Genomic DNA, 15762 nt, shown 5'->3' with positions numbered 1-15762 from the left:
TGAAATATGTCATTAATTAATTAAAATACAATTCATTTTAAGTAAAAATATATATTTATTATTTCAGCATTTAATTAATTAATGACACATTTAATTAATGATTTCGTGTTGCGTGTGAATCATGAAATGTAAAACTGCATTTAATTAATTAATGACACATTTAATTAATGATTTTGTGTTGCTGAATCATGAAATGTAAACGTAAAACTGTCAGTTTCACTCGTCAAAATCAGTGGGCGGATTCCAAACACCTCATTGGTTCCCCTGCACATCAAGTCAAGATGGGAAAGTGCAGAAATAACTCCAACGACTTCGAGCAGTTCCTCTGCTTTGCACGCTACATGCTCGGGGTCAGCAGATCCTGCTTCCACATACTCTGCAAGGTCGAAGATATCGCTCACCAACTCTCTACAAAGTTCACGAAAATCATTCCAAACTCAGCTGTCATGTTTAGAAAGTCCAAAGCAGTGGATTCCACTAGATTTGCGTTAGCCCCGCCACTGAGTTTGACGAGTGAAACTGACAGTTTTACATTTACATTTCATGATTCAGCAACACGAAATCATTAATTAAATGTGTCATTAATTAATTAAATGCAGTTTTACATTTCATGATTCACACGCAACACGAAATCATTAATTAAATGTGTCATTAATTAATTAAATGCTGAAATAATAAATATATATTTTTACTTAAAATGAATTGTATTTTAATTAATTAATGACATATTTCATTCTAATTTTAATTAATTAATGACACATTTAATTAATTAATGATATATTTAATTCCCATTTTAATTAATTAATTATGTATTTATTTATTTAATTTTGGCACAAAAAATCCTCCATATCAGTGTATTTTTTTACCTTTAATTTTAATACTTTTATCTGCATCAGGATCAAAACCCACCAAACAATGACTCAAGATGAGATGGAGGTTTTTAGTTCAAACTGGGATTCTAATGTCTAATGCCAGGGTCACTTTTCTTCGTTTTCTCGTTTATTTCCAAAATTAACATTTACTGTGTTTGATGTTCGGCTAGAAACTAGGAGGAAGACGAAACGAGCTGGTTTGAGTTACTGGGGAGGAAGCTGGGGCCACCACGTGAAACCTGTTTGGCTTTAACCAGTTAGTCATCCCTACCTCACACCTAACACTTAGAGTTGCATTAGCAAAATACGTTTCATGTATACTTCTCTTGGATGCCGGGTCCCACTGGATGCCCAGGTTCTGTGCCAGGCTCTGGGAGAGGGTGACTACCATGGACCAGGCGTTGCCGTACTGTGGGCACAGCAGAGACCAGAGATCAGCGAGCTGGTATGAAACCTGCGCAGACTGACGCTGGTATTAGACAGCGAATCTGACCTCATTGACCCCGACTCCACGGTTCTCAGAGCACATGCCGCCGAAGTAAGCGATGCTGCTTCTGCGGTAGTGGAAGGTCACGTTTCTACGGTGGAGAAGGTCAAAGAAGGGGACACAAACAACAAACAAGCAGACGATGTGAATATTAAGCCCGGAAGAAGCAATAGAGGACTCTACAGTAGCATGAACATCACCCGTCGCCAGTACTCGAGTTGTAAAAAAAAAATCAGGGGGGATGGTGGATTTTATCATATGGGGACAGATCATTTGTGCTGACTACAAATAATATAATATATTACAAATAATAGCACTGACCAAAACACCTGCAGAAATACTGCAGGAATTACATAGCAGCAGTTAAATGCAGCCTTCTGTAAGCTTTTATCCATACATCAAAACACAAAAATAAAACAGTTTTCTGAACTTATCAATATGACTCTGTCCTTCACAGGATAAGTAACATGGATCACTGCAAAAACTCAAAATCTTAACAAGAGTATTTGTCTTATTTCTTATTTAAAATGTCTCATTTTAGTAAAAAAATCACATTACACTTAAAACAAGACTCATCACTGGAAAAAACAACAATTTTCACCTGTTTCAAGTAGAATTTCACTTAAAATAAGTAGAAAAAAATCTGCCAGTGGAACAAGATTTTTTTTGCTTGTAATGAGAAGATAAATCTTGTCCCACTGGCAGATTTTTCTACTTATTTCAAGGGAAAATTTACTTGAAACAGATTTTGTCAAATAAGTTATTTTTCTGGTGATGACTAAATGTTGAAATAGCACATTCATTGATGAAATGACATAAGGGATGGAAAGGGGGGATGGCAGTTTTACAGGGGGGATGATTTTGACCGTTTTTATTTCAGGGGGGATGCCATCTCCCCTCATCCCCCCTCAACTCGAGTACTGCCCGTCGCTCTTATTTACAGGCCAAACACAAATCCTCGAGGTGACAGTGACCCTCAGGACTTACGAGAGGAGCTGCACGGAGTCAGCATGGATCTTGATGTTTTGCTGCCGGTACTTGGAGAAGTCTTGCAACGTCTCCAGCGGCTTCACGCTTATGGGGATGCGATCTTTGTCCGTCCAGACCTCCACACCAACGAGCACCACACGTGTGTGCAGCTGGTCTTTGAATATCTGCCATTGAGAGAGCGCAGTGAACATGAGTCGTGAAAGAAGAATGACAAAAAGAGAGGAAAAGGAACGACTGAGAAAACTGAACAGGGAGGGGAAAACAACATCAGGCGTGAGTTTGATTTTGAGGAGGACGCAGCAAGCTGGGAGCAGGAAGAAACATTTCTCACATCTGCGAAAACCTGATGCAGTCGTGCTTAAAATGACCAGTTTACACCAAAATTACTGATTAAAGTTCGCATTTTCAATTTTGAAAGTAAATGGAGTGTATTTTTATATTAAAATGGCAGGAATGGGGGAAAAGAAAGATGGATATCTAAGAAGCTTACTTACACCATCCACAAGATTCACAACTGACTTGGCAAAATTTCGCGTGTGCTGCTTGTTCTTGTGTCGTTTGAACTGAAAACAAAAGAGAAAAAGACAAGAATGAGGGTGTAGATTTGGGATGTGCATGACTATGGTGTGCAGTGTGCAAGAATCAGCGACAATGCTCCCTCTGGTGGAAAAAAAACCGGAGCGGGTCTGAAATATTAATGAGTCGACAGAGAGCATTTCCTGACATTTAATCCCCGTAAACATTTCCTGCCTCAGCTCAATTCAGATCAGTGCTCTGTTTCAAGAATGTGAAATGTCAGAGAATATTTCATCACATACTCGCACGGGTCAGAGGGTGTACATGTATTTGGCTGCTTGGTTTTAAATTATTTGATTTGGCTCAAGCGTTTCAGGTAACGGTCTGCAGGTTTCTCACAGCTAACTGCTGGAATATTGGCCTTTTCCCATTTCTTAATGAAGAGTGAGAGCTTTGAGGCGATTACAGCATTAAAAATTAGAAACTGGTGCATTTTATTCCCAATAAATGAGGATTGCGCCGACACTGAACCCATTCTGACACATTTTACAGGTATGATTTGGTAAATGTCTCATATGCTACTGAACTTTAAAATTTCTGATTTAAGATTGACACGTAACATATTCTGATCAACTTCTTCCACAACTCTACCATCTATTTGAGTCGATGGATCCCTTTGCTGTTAAGTATCCCAACAACTTGATGCTGCTGCCACCGTGCATGCATGCTGAGTCTTTTGCCAGTTTCACCCTTTTTCCTCCAAAGATGCCTTCATGACCAAACACTTGCCTTTCTGGGGGCATTTTTGCAAAACGTGCGCTCCGACAACATGCAATCACAAAGTTTAGCCTGACTCTTTTTATTGCCCTTTTCAGTACTGCACATTTTGCATCAGAGTACTGTATGTTCAACGCTGCAACCCTAAAACAGAAAAACAGGAACGTTAACCCTCTGATGCAAATATTATCAGACATAATATTAATAATAATGAGAGGGAATGCAGAATTCAAGTCTTAAAAATAGGTCAACACACTTTCAGATAAACATATTACACTGTGCAGCTATTTGTCTAGTGAAAACTAAGCAAAGGTGCTGAAGCAGCGTCTGGAAAAACTATGTAAATCCTTACTGCTTCCATAGCAATTAGAGGTGCAAGTAGGAGCCAGGTGCTGCTAATCAAATATGCTCGATTGAATGCTGCTAATCAAATGTACTTGATTAAATTAAATGATCCTCAACAACTGTGTCCATCTCAACAAAAACACAAGTTATGATGGTTTTCTGGCTGGGAGCATTCAGGGGTGTGATAACCCAATGCCCGTGAGGACATACGTCAGCAATGAGTTTTGAGAAGCAGCTCTTGTTGCCTATCATTCAATCCGGGTAATTAAGTTTATTATTTCAGTGGTATGATTAATATACATTATATAATCATAGAAGCAATTGACCCTTTGTCAAGCCCTTGTTGCTAAGTCGGACAAAACTGTCATCTCTCCCGTCCACTTCCATTGTAAAAATGGGGTTTTACATCACTTTATTTGTAATTATTGTGCCAAAGAAAATCAACAGCAACTAGATATAAATAAAAAGGGCCACTTCAGGTACTGTGTAGTGAGTTTAAAAAACTGAGGTTTTCGGCAAAAACGAGATCTTTTGATTAGTTTAGCTGATAGCACGGTGGAAGGTGTGGCCGTCCACATAGCTTTATCCAAAGCAGACATGTTTCCTAATTTACCGTTGGTTTTGGGATGAAATGTATTCGTGTGATCCTCTCTGGGTAGCGGGTGTCACTTTTACAAATGCCCTGAGCACATGCTTAACCATTTTAAGAGAAATAAAGCGCTTTCGCGGTTGTAGCTATATGTTGTAGCCTGGTGCCGAGCCGACTTTATTTTGGCAGTACGGATCGGATTTCTGCCAGTTTGGGGATAAAAAATACGCTGCTCCCTCACTACACTGTGTGCTGTGTGTTCCGAAGTGTTCCTTTTATAAATACAAAGTTTAAAAAAAATAATCCAGTGATTTAAATTTTGATACAAGGCAAGTAAAAACTAAGCTTTTTCCATTGATGTGAACGAAAGAGAGATGGGTGTTTTGTCCAAACAGATATTGTGCCCTGGACGTAGCAATGGAGAATTATTTTTCTGATTGGTCAGTCAGGGATCAATCAGAAGGCTGACAAAGGATCAATTAGACAAGTATCCACAAAAGAGATGCTGTGCGTTGAAGTAGGAATGTTGGTGAATGACTGTTTTTGGTTTTGAGGTAAAAAAAACACCTGATCTAGGGTGATATTACTAATTCTACATCCATTTTGGTTGATTGAATAGAGGCTCCTCACATAGACCACACCCCCCACGCTGCGGTGAAAACCAAACAGCAGTTTAGCACAAATGTCTCGTACCAGCTGTCAAACATGGTGGTGGTGGGGTTATGATGCGGGCTTGTTTTGCAGCTATCGAGTCGAGTGAAATAAAGTATCCTGGAGTCTCATCTGAGGCTGTCTAGCCAACAACTGGATGAAACGCCTGAAATTTTAATGGCTGAAAAAATAAAACTCACTGGGTTGAAAATGCCTGACGTCCAGACTTTAACCTGACCGAAATACTGTGGCAGTAATTAATGCAGAAAAACCTCAAGTTACAGACACAACATTACAAAGCCTTGAGTTTCCAACAAAATGCAATAAGACACTGATAACATCACATAAAAAATAACTTAATGTTATTGTTGCTAAAAGTGACTCACAGGCTGTACTTTTTCACTTACTGCTTCGAGATATTCACTCCAAACAGTTTACGTTAAGAAAAAAAAGGCACAGCGCAATAAATCAACTGTGTTTCTTCATCACAGCTGGTATTTAGTTCATTTTAAGAACTGGTTCTCTCCTTTTTCACACGACCGCACATCCGTTCCTGGATTTCAGGCCTGGAACACATTCCCAAAAGATTTGGTTGGGGACAATTTAGGACTATTAATGGTGTTGAAAAAAGGGCGTTATTTCAAACAGGTAATGCCACCAAGTGATTGCAGTGTTTTAAGAAAAAAAAGGCTGTTTCATTGAGGTAGAGAAAGAGCACCAGCTCTTTATTTTACACACAAAAGTGTGGTTTAATCATTAAATGTTTAAAAACCATGTTCCTGGAACACAGATTTGCATGTTTATTTCTCTACAGTGCACTAATGTCATTAAGCAATCTGCAGGGATTTCAATGAGGGCGAGAAGACTCATTTTAACCTTGTCCACAGACGGCACGTTTTCACTGGGCTTGGAGGCACCTGGGATGAACCAACACAAATGTCTAGAGGGGAAAAGGATCATCCTGATGGTGACGGTGCTGGATCGGTTTTTGTTTTTTTATAAGCGCCCTTGACAAAGGTCATTAACACCTCCGCGACGGCAGCATTAATGCAGAAAAGTGTTTGGTGAAACATATGCTTCCTTCAAAACAACATCATCTCCAGGGACATTTGTCACCAACATAACTGAAAACCACTTTCTTCACACATAACAAAGGCTTTGCTGAGGGAACGAGAGGGAGCAGATGCTGGACTGGCCTTCCTGCAAGTTTTCCCCGGCAAAGAATGTACAGACTGGAACAATGACAAACACTGCTGCACACCTTAGGGCATGTTTTCAGGAAAAATGGGACAAATTAACACATGAAACATTCCTCTTCTTCAACGCCGGAATGCCTTTTAAGCGATGCAAGAAAGAATGGCGACATTACAAAACAGTAAAACTGATACAGTCAAACTTTCTGCAGGCTTGAAATGCAAAAATGTTTTATTTGGGCTAGGGTTTGAGACAGAAATTGCTTCCTATCTGACATTTGTGCTGGCTGTGAAGGAATGAGAAAATTAATATGGACTAAGTGAGTTTAGAACAATAAAAGAAGTCAAAATTACTTCTTTCTGTGAAATGACATACCATATTGTAGTCGTTGACAATCATGACTTCCAAATACTTCATCTCTTCAAACACACTGCGAGGCATCTGTAAAACAACAACAAAAAAAACAAAAAAAAAACCCAAAAAAACGATTACACTGTGATTTCAAACGTATAATTTGGAGGCCCGTCATCACCACTGGATGCACTCTAACATAAAGTTATCGCCGTAAACACAAGGAAGGGTGAATTACAGTTGATGTATCACTTCAGAGAGGGACTTACTGCCCGCTTTTTCCTGCGCCTCAGCCAGGACAGCTCATCCAGCTCCGAGAAGAGCTGCTCCTCCTCCACTGCAAATACACACAATGAAACAGTCACTCTTCAGCACACACATGTGAAGTATTTACAGCTGGGGAGGTTTGTGTCATGTGTTCAACAGTTCAAACCAAACAGCCGTGGCTTTTCAACGAGATACTTTCCCAGAGACTCCCAAAATTGTTTATATAACATTTCACATGAGGAATGATGTAGAGAATTATGCCCAAAAGGTTGGAATAATGAAAATAATATGTGCATTTGATCAGAAACCAGCCGGTAGAGCAACTGCTGATGTTTCATGAAAGTAAAGTGTTCTTGCTTTCTATAATGCTAAGGTGGAAAAGCCATTAAACACATGTTTTAACCACATACGTACTTGCATATTTGGCTCTGAGCATTCATCAGGAAAACAATGTCAGGGTCAGGAGGTGTGGTGTCGGCCAGACAGGCTGACGGACAAACTCATCTGACATAACGGATGACGGTAATGGCTACTTTACCCTGTTCATCTGAGTCATCGTCCTTCTGAACGGAGCCTGTTCGTCTGAGCTTGTGAGGCCTCGCACCTGTATCCTGCAGGATGGACACAAACGTGTAAGAAGGCAGGACATGGGCAGGAAGTTTGTAGTTAATAAGTGAGATCAAAGCATCACTGAGTTTAGAGCTAAGAATGTTGGGAATCCCCCCCAAAAAATTGTTTTTATAATGATAAGGGATAATTAAATATTTTTTTTATGTATCTGTTTTTTTAAGTCCAAATCACTTTTTGTGAAAAGAACGTATTGGTCACGTCTGTCGAGTTGACCCAGTAATTCTGCTTTAAAGAGCAATGTATGGGCAGAAATATGTGCCACTAGAAACTGAATTTGAATAATTTATATTTGAATTTGAATTGCTCAACTTGAATAATTGCAATAAAAAACGGAATCTGAATCACATAATTTGAATTTGTATTGTTTAATTTGAATCATTGCATTGAAAAACTGAATCTACATTCAGTTCTCACAATTCAAATTCAGTTCTTGCAATTCAATTTCAATTTTACTGTGCCAGACATCCGGGTCTTCCGGAGGAAGAGCAATCGAGTGCAGATACAAAGAACTCCTTTTCACGTAGCCTACTATAACCTCTATTTTCTTTCAACGATATAAACGACCAATGGGAGCTAGATATTTCGAAACCTATTGTGTTTTCTCCATTCTGTGTAAAAAGTGTAGATTTATATTCAGTTTCAAATTCAGTTTCTAGTGGCACATTTTTCTGCCCATAGCAATGTGTAAGATTGTAGGTTAAAATGTCCCAAATAACTTAGAAACAGCAAGAGAAGGAAGAAATAAGTGCAGCCATGTGTCAAAAATGAGGACGATGTATTAGGCTGCTGAGATATTCGACCGAGTTGGAGTGTTAAATAACTAGCTTCAGTCCGTCTAGTCTCGTAATACCAGTTTTGGCCATGTGTGGCAGTAGCGAGCAACATAATGACACACAGAAGTCGCACGGTTTGTGGGCGTACTTGAACTTGTCAGTCGTGTAGGCACCGCCCCCAAGTTACTGCTTTAGGGAAACAGAAGCAGCCAGGATTGCTGAAGCTCTCAGGAGGATGAGAACTCTGACACCATCTGGAAAAATGGTACGGGAACAGGAAAAAAAGCCCCCTGTTCCTGTACCATTACAGTACAGAAGCCTCGTTCAGAAGTGGGACTAAAGAGCAGATAAAATAAGCTAAAACCAGCCTGAATATTAACAGTGCCGTCCCCCGTTGGAGACAGCTCACGGACAGAAAAGAAATCAAGTTTGATGCAGAACTTGTAACATTTCTGTTTAGATTAGTAAATAAACCGCTGCTGATTTTTGTTTCACTCAACATTTTTGATGGAGGAAAAAGTCAAGTTACTATGGCGTTAATTCAACGTCAAATGCATTGATCTCAACTATGTCCCGCCTGCCCCGCAGTAGATTGACGTGGCGCTGATTTGACTCATTTAAGTATTGCAGCTGCAAAAAAGAAAAATAGCGTTCCTGAGAAAGATGGTTTGAAAATGGAGACGCTTTTAGAAACGATGGCAAGAAAGGAAAAGTGTAAACGAGACAAATGACTGCGCTCTCAGTCAGAGATTTAGATTTCTCGGTTACAGAGACTGTGTTATGGTAATCAGATGATTGGCTTTGATCCGCAACACATTTGGCCTTGGACTGATGAGGGGGGCTGTGCATTTTCTCGTTTCTTATGCGAGGGTGGACCAACTCACTCTGCCCCCGTTTTGTTTGGAGTGGGGAGCATGAATTTAATTTTTGGCTTCACATCACACATCGCTCCTTTAACTCATCTTGGGCCCATCCACTCGGCTGACATGCTCACACACAAATACTGAAGTATTCACATAAAAACATGAGCAAATGCAGAAATAAACGCAAAACTCGATAAATTACGTAAGCGTAAGCTGATGTATAGAAATGTTTGACATTATCTCTCTTACCAATAATGGGATGAATTTAACTGTAAATGTATTTTTGAGGGTATTTGTGTATACAATAATTTCTGGCATCCATGCTGAGCAGGTTGCTTTCAAAATCATGTTTTTAAACGAGGCGTGTTTGCTCTCTTGCTGTATAATCTCTTATATTTGATCAGTAAATACGAAGCTCCCCTAGAAACTGCGGCTTAGACTTGTTTAGCACAAATACTGTAAACAAGAGCTGCCCTGAAATGTTTCTTTTCAGCATCTCTAAAGTACATGTAACATTTGTTAATGAGAATATCAATGACAATAACAAAGACTCCTAATAAAGCTGCGGATAGGCTTTTTCCCCCCTTACTCTGGGGATATAGTGTGGCCATTGACTCATTTAGCTCTTGCCTAGAAAATTACTTTATGATGTGACCATATAATGTGGTAAAAATATTCATCATCTAATCAAAACACAGAAAAAGTGACGAAAAAGAAAACTGTTAATAAAAACTCACTTGAAACATGCTAAATGTGTCTTCTGAGGAAAATGGCAATGTAAATGTCATGATACCTATTTCAAGTATGGTTAAAATAATAAATACAAAAGGAAAAAAAACACATTGGCACTAGTTTAATGTAGTTAAACTACAGAGCTCCCGGGACAATGGTGGCCACAACTTAGTAAAGCATGGCCAAAGAAAAATCAATAACTCATCACCACAAGCTCTTCACAGGGGAAATGAGTAAGATGGGGAATAAAAAAAACGCCAGAAAAACACAGCTGAGCTATTAGAAGGCATGAATAGAAGTTAAATTATTAAAACGTATACGAAAAACAGAAATTGGAAAATTATTAAAACGTATAGGAAAAACAGAAATTGGCAAAACAACTGGCCAGAGGTTGATCTACAATAAATAGCTGATGACTGGAGGGTCAATCAATGCATGAGGATGGTCATTTAATCCTCCCAACTCAATTCTCCAACTATGGATTGAGTCTGCAAACTAATCCAGTGACTCAAAGAGCCAGCCTGCATCCGGTACTTTGATGCATATGATTCATATAAGTCTGACCGAGTTGCATAAACAGCTGCAGTGACGGCATTCCCCGCAAAATCACAGTTCGCAGCGTAACCTGAACCTAGATATGTCATGCCAAATAATGATAATTCATTACTTATTGAGCGCAACAGCAAAGTGGAGAGCCACCTCATGCTGTTTGATCTCAAAAGAACATCTTTTTGCCACACAGCAATGAAGCTACAGCCAACTTGATATCTCTTTCCCGCGCCTTATGACGTCCTCATCATGAGAAATGGATATTTTTTCTACCAAATTGTTCTCTTTACTTAAAACATGGGACTTTTTATTGCTTAAACCCAACTCCAAATTAAAAATCGACACATATAAAGGTTTAAAACAAAAGGCTTGTGTCATCAATCCCAACTGGAATCGTTTTAGCAGCTCTTGCTTCCTGATTGTATCCCCTTCCTTGGAAAAGAAAAGAGGAAAAACATGTATATCCTCAACTGTACTGAGGAAAAATCACTCATGGTACAGAGCTGTACCTGTGCCAGGGAAAATTCCCTCTGTTGTGATTTGTACTTTTCTGCGATGCGAATAACTTACGATTGAATGTGTCTGGTGTGAGGGCTCGATTAGATACACATGGACTCCATCGTCAAACATCCCGCTGCCAAGCAGAAGAAGGGGGAGAGGAAAAAAGGGGGAGAGAAAGCAGTCGATAATGAGTCGATGTGAGCTGAGGAGCAGAGAGATGAGTATATCCAGAGATATTCTGAGCACGTCAAGGATTGCGCACGGCTCTGCTGTTCACTTACTGCAACCCGTTGCAGGTAGATAAGGCCACGTGGGAGTTATCGCTGCCTCTCACCTGGCCGTGGTAGTAACAGTGCTCACCGCCCTGAGGGAAGAGTACACAGCGCTAATGCAGCATCACGGCAAAGCAGCTTTGCTTGAGGATCACTCCACAAGCACAGCAAAAAGTGTCAGTTCCCCCACTTCATAATCACATGTTTGCATTTTCTAGCAGCTCTAAACGTGTGTAACAGCCTGGCCCACAGATGTCAGTTTGGCTTCCTCGCAGTGCAATTTCTGCAGGGGGTCTCAATCAAAATGCTTGTTAAGATCTTAAGCAAATGTGGAGCATGGCAGCTCCTGGTACATGTGAGATTCAAGATCCAGGGTGAACAGAGGACATTCTCCTCCGTGTATATCCGTCTTTCTTTCTTTCTCTCTCTCTGTGGGTTTCTCTCAGTCTCTCGCACTCCATCCATCTCACCCTTCCCTGATACTGCAGAGTGCTTTTCCTTCCCTGGTCACGTGACCAGAGCTCCAGCAGGAGGCTGCAGGGGAGCGAAACCCTGCTGAATCAGCTACAGTATGCCCAGCCCCGCTCTGAGCCTGAATCAGCAGCAGCAGGAACCAGCTCCCACCCCCTCTTTTTTCTATCTATCTATCTATCTATCTATCTATCTATCTATCTATCTATCTATCTATCTATCTATCTATCTATCTATCTATCTATCTATCTATCTATCTATCTATCTATCTATCTATCTATCTATCTATCTATCTATCTATCTATCTATCTATCTATCTATCTATCTATCTATCTATCTATCTATCTATCTATCTATCTATCTATCTATCTATCTATCTATCTATCTATCTATCCACACTGCAAAAACTCAAAATCTTCAGGAACATTTGTCTTATTTTTATAGTTAAAATGTCTCATTTTTGGTCAAAAAATCTCATGACACTTAAAACAAGAGTCATTACCAGAAAAATCACTTGTTATTTGACAATTTTCACCTGTTTCAAGTAAATTTTCACTTGAAATAAAATCTGCCAGTGGGACAAGATTTATCTTCTCATTACAAGCAAAAAAATCTGGTTCCACTGGCAGATTTTTCTACTTATTTTAAGTGAAAATCTACTTGAAACAGGTGAGAATTGTTGTTTTTTCCAGTGATGAGTCTTGTTTTAAGTGTAATAAGATTTTTTTTACTAAAAATTAGACAACTTAACTAGAAATAAGACAAATATTCTTGTTAAGATTTTGAGTTTTTGCAGTGTATCTATCTATCTATCTATCTATCTATCTATCTATCTATCTATCTATCTATCTATCTATCTATCTATCTATCTATCTATCTATCTATCTATCTATCTATCTATCTATCTATCTATCTATCTATCTATCTATCTATCTATCTATCTATCTATCTATCTATCTATCTATCTATCTATCTATCTATCTATCTATCTATCTATCTATCTATCTATCTATCTATCTATCTATCTATCTATCTATCTATCTATCTATCTATCTATCTATCTATCTATCTATCTATCTATCTATCTATCTATCTATCTATCATGCTGTGAAAAAGAGCATCAGTGATCAGTGTTTCAACGTTACCTTGGTCTGAACGGGTTTCCCATCTTCATAGTGGATCTCAACATAATCCGACGACAGCAAGTCACTGGAGAAACAAAGAATGCGTCCACTTACGGCGTAGGAATGTGATGCAGTCACAACAAAAACAGAGGGGGAGTCTGTCTGCCGTTTCTTTTTTCTTGTTGTGCCCTCTCTGACACATGCTGAGGTTTAAAACTTCCCCCAAACTATTGTTTTGCTTGATATTTTGCACAGCAATACCCATCACCACACTGTGCCAGGATTAGCTTGTGCAAACACAGCCATCTCAGAAGTGCGGTGGAGATGTCTAATGTGGTGTGACCTCAGAAGAAAAAACAAAAAAAACTAAACCATAATGAATTGTTTCCTGCATATTTAACCGTACCATGCTGTACAAACAATGCTGGATTTAGTCGGATGAGCAATGTCTGTGAAACGGGAAAACACAATGAACACGGCTGATCAGACAGGCTGAAGTTAAGACCTCATGATAAACTTCTTCAAGTTTCATTCAGCTGATTGAGAAACAGCACAAAAAACAGGAACAGAAAGGAGCGAAACGAAAGCTGACAAATGAGGCCTCAAAGCGATTAATGACTGCGAGGCTTCACCTTGAACACAACGGTCCTCCCTGGCAGTTCCTGCTGTCTGAGTCAGCGTCCCTCACCATTACACACACTCAATCTGTTAGCTGACTTCAGGAAGCTGCCGTTTCTGCCACAATGGCGTTTTTTTTTTTTTTTCCTTCTGAAAAACCTTGAAAATCAACAGCAGCCTCATCTCTGAGGACATGTAGCGTTATCACAGTTCAAAAAAAAAAAGAAAAAAGAAAGAAAGTGATGCTCTGAGTGATGCTGAGCAGCCTCTGAGCAGGAAGTGCACCATTGTAAGAGCAGAGTCAAGGCATGAGCAGCATCTCTGAGAGATCTTTTAAGTGTAGGGCTATTTTTAGCCTGACAAATGATGCAGGGCGGGAAGAGTGGGCCACGCCACAGTGTGTTTGCATGAGTGTCTGCATGTGTGTGTATGCAGAGTACCGAGGGATAAAGACCTAGACAAGGAGAACCTTGAGGAGTGTGTGTCTGCATGGATGTTTGTGCCTACGGGCGGCAGTGAGGGAGTCCCTCAGTCAACAGGAGACACGGTGCCACGATGCAGCAGCAGACATAGCACACGGAGGGGCAAGAAAGAGGCAGAGAAGCAAAATTAAAACATGCAGGAGGTTCTCATGTCTGGCAGCAGATCAGACGAAGCCCCACAGCAGGACACAAAGCTGCCATGCTGTCCATGGCACTGCAACAATCAAGATGCTCCAAAGAAAGGTCAGCAGCTTTGAATCATTCCCCGCAAAATTTCAAAGAAAACTCCAGCTGCCCCGACCCTGAACTATAGTCTGCAGGCAAGATCCTCTGACTGCAAAGACCTACATTAACTTGCTGGAATGATCTTTTCATGCGTCTGAAATCCCAGGTACAGCAATAGGTGAGCAGAAAAAGTAGCACCCATTGGCAGCTTGCAGAGCCGTCTATATTTAGCTCAGCACTGTCGCAGCTACAACACTAAGCAGAATTCAAAACCCCTGGTCCTCACACAGGAAAAAAAGAAAAAAAGCATCTTGCAGGTAACCCACTCACAAACAGCCAGGAGCTGTTTTGTTTCACACCATATTTTCCAAGTGTTTGACATTGCTGAAGGCCGTTTCTTAAACACGATGAGGTTGTGAGGTCAGTCTTCAGTTCGACTGTCTGACAAGGTAGGAAAAGTTGTCCCTCTGATATCGCTGCCTTCATGATGTGACATGCAAGGGAGATTTCAGGTTTAAATGTGCACAAGCTAGGCTACAGCAGCTGCTGAATTGTGCACTTTGCAAAGCCAATAAGATGAAAACTAATACAAAGATGGTAAAGCATGGCCATTAGTGTCCATCAGCAGCTGTAAAATAGTATTAAGTCATTAAAATGACAAGAGAAGCCTTCTTTTTATTCCATCAGAGATCTAAAAGCCAGACTTTATGTCGCGACTGAATTTAACGTCATCGAGTGTTTTGGATGCGATAGAGATCCCTATTAAGGTGTCTCCGTTTGGCTGTTGAGAACACTTAAACCAGCATGTGAATTACAGATTCCATGATTACATTATCGCCAGCTAATGCTGCTTTAATCATTGATCTGATATAGAATGCATACCAGTTTCATCCACCTTCGAACTGTGCCAACAAACCTATTTGAGCTCACTTTTTATCCCTTGAACTGACCTGGCCGACAGTGACCACGTCCTTCAGTTCAATGAAATAGGTAATTACACTTTAGCATAGCTGAACTTTTCATTTCAAATTTCATAAAAAAGATCCACACAATTGATTAAAAATGTTCTTTCAAATGTATAATAATCTCTATTATAACTCATAATGTCTGTGTGGCTCTTTTATGGCAAAAAAATCCTCAACTCAAGCATGATGTTTTCTACATGTCCCCAGCAGATAATACCACTGGGTATTGTTAAACTTTTTTTAAATTCAATTTTCAAGCTTATTATATAAACGATACTATATGAGTCAGCACTTTTGTGCGTTCATGCACAGAACAAGAGCTGCCAGCAGCGTTTCAAATGAAAGCCATTTTTACAGCATCCTTTTCAAACACTTGTCTCTGAGTCTGCCTGGCCTCTTCTAAAAAAGTAATTTCAGCTCACAGTAAAAGGACGATAATGAAAAAAAAAAAAAGAAAAGAAATCCCTTGATGACCAAAGATGCAGCGATTTAGCAATTGCAGTAAGAGAATATGGGGA

The 15762-nt window shown here is 39.8% G+C and overlaps 1 protein-coding gene across 3 annotated transcripts in view; it reads right to left on the bottom strand.

Moving 5' to 3' along the window:
* The window catches only part of LOC133445918 (disintegrin and metalloproteinase domain-containing protein 23), a 31024-nt gene that overhangs the window by 13774 nt on the left and 1488 nt on the right, over positions 1-15762 (bottom strand). For all 3 annotated transcript variants that reach the window (XM_061723467.1, XM_061723470.1, XM_061723468.1), the window contains exons 4-13: positions 12976-13039; positions 11369-11451; positions 11157-11220; positions 7578-7650; positions 7042-7109; positions 6797-6862; positions 2844-2912; positions 2347-2513; positions 1366-1450; positions 1194-1281 (exon numbers count right to left, since the gene is read on the bottom strand). In XM_061723467.1, the coding sequence (XP_061579451.1) occupies positions 1194-1281; positions 1366-1450; positions 2347-2513; positions 2844-2912; positions 6797-6862; positions 7042-7109; positions 7578-7650; positions 11157-11220; positions 11369-11451; positions 12976-13039 (827 nt within the window). The remainder of the gene's footprint in view (positions 1-1193; positions 1282-1365; positions 1451-2346; positions 2514-2843; positions 2913-6796; positions 6863-7041; positions 7110-7577; positions 7651-11156; positions 11221-11368; positions 11452-12975; positions 13040-15762) is intronic.

This window comes from Cololabis saira, chromosome 6 (genome assembly GCF_033807715.1).
Source record: "Cololabis saira isolate AMF1-May2022 chromosome 6, fColSai1.1, whole genome shotgun sequence".
In the NCBI taxonomy this organism is placed as follows: Eukaryota; Metazoa; Chordata; class Actinopteri; order Beloniformes; family Belonidae; genus Cololabis; species Cololabis saira.
The sequence above is the reverse complement of the archived record's forward strand: the minus strand, read 5'-3'. Positions and strand labels throughout refer to the sequence as shown.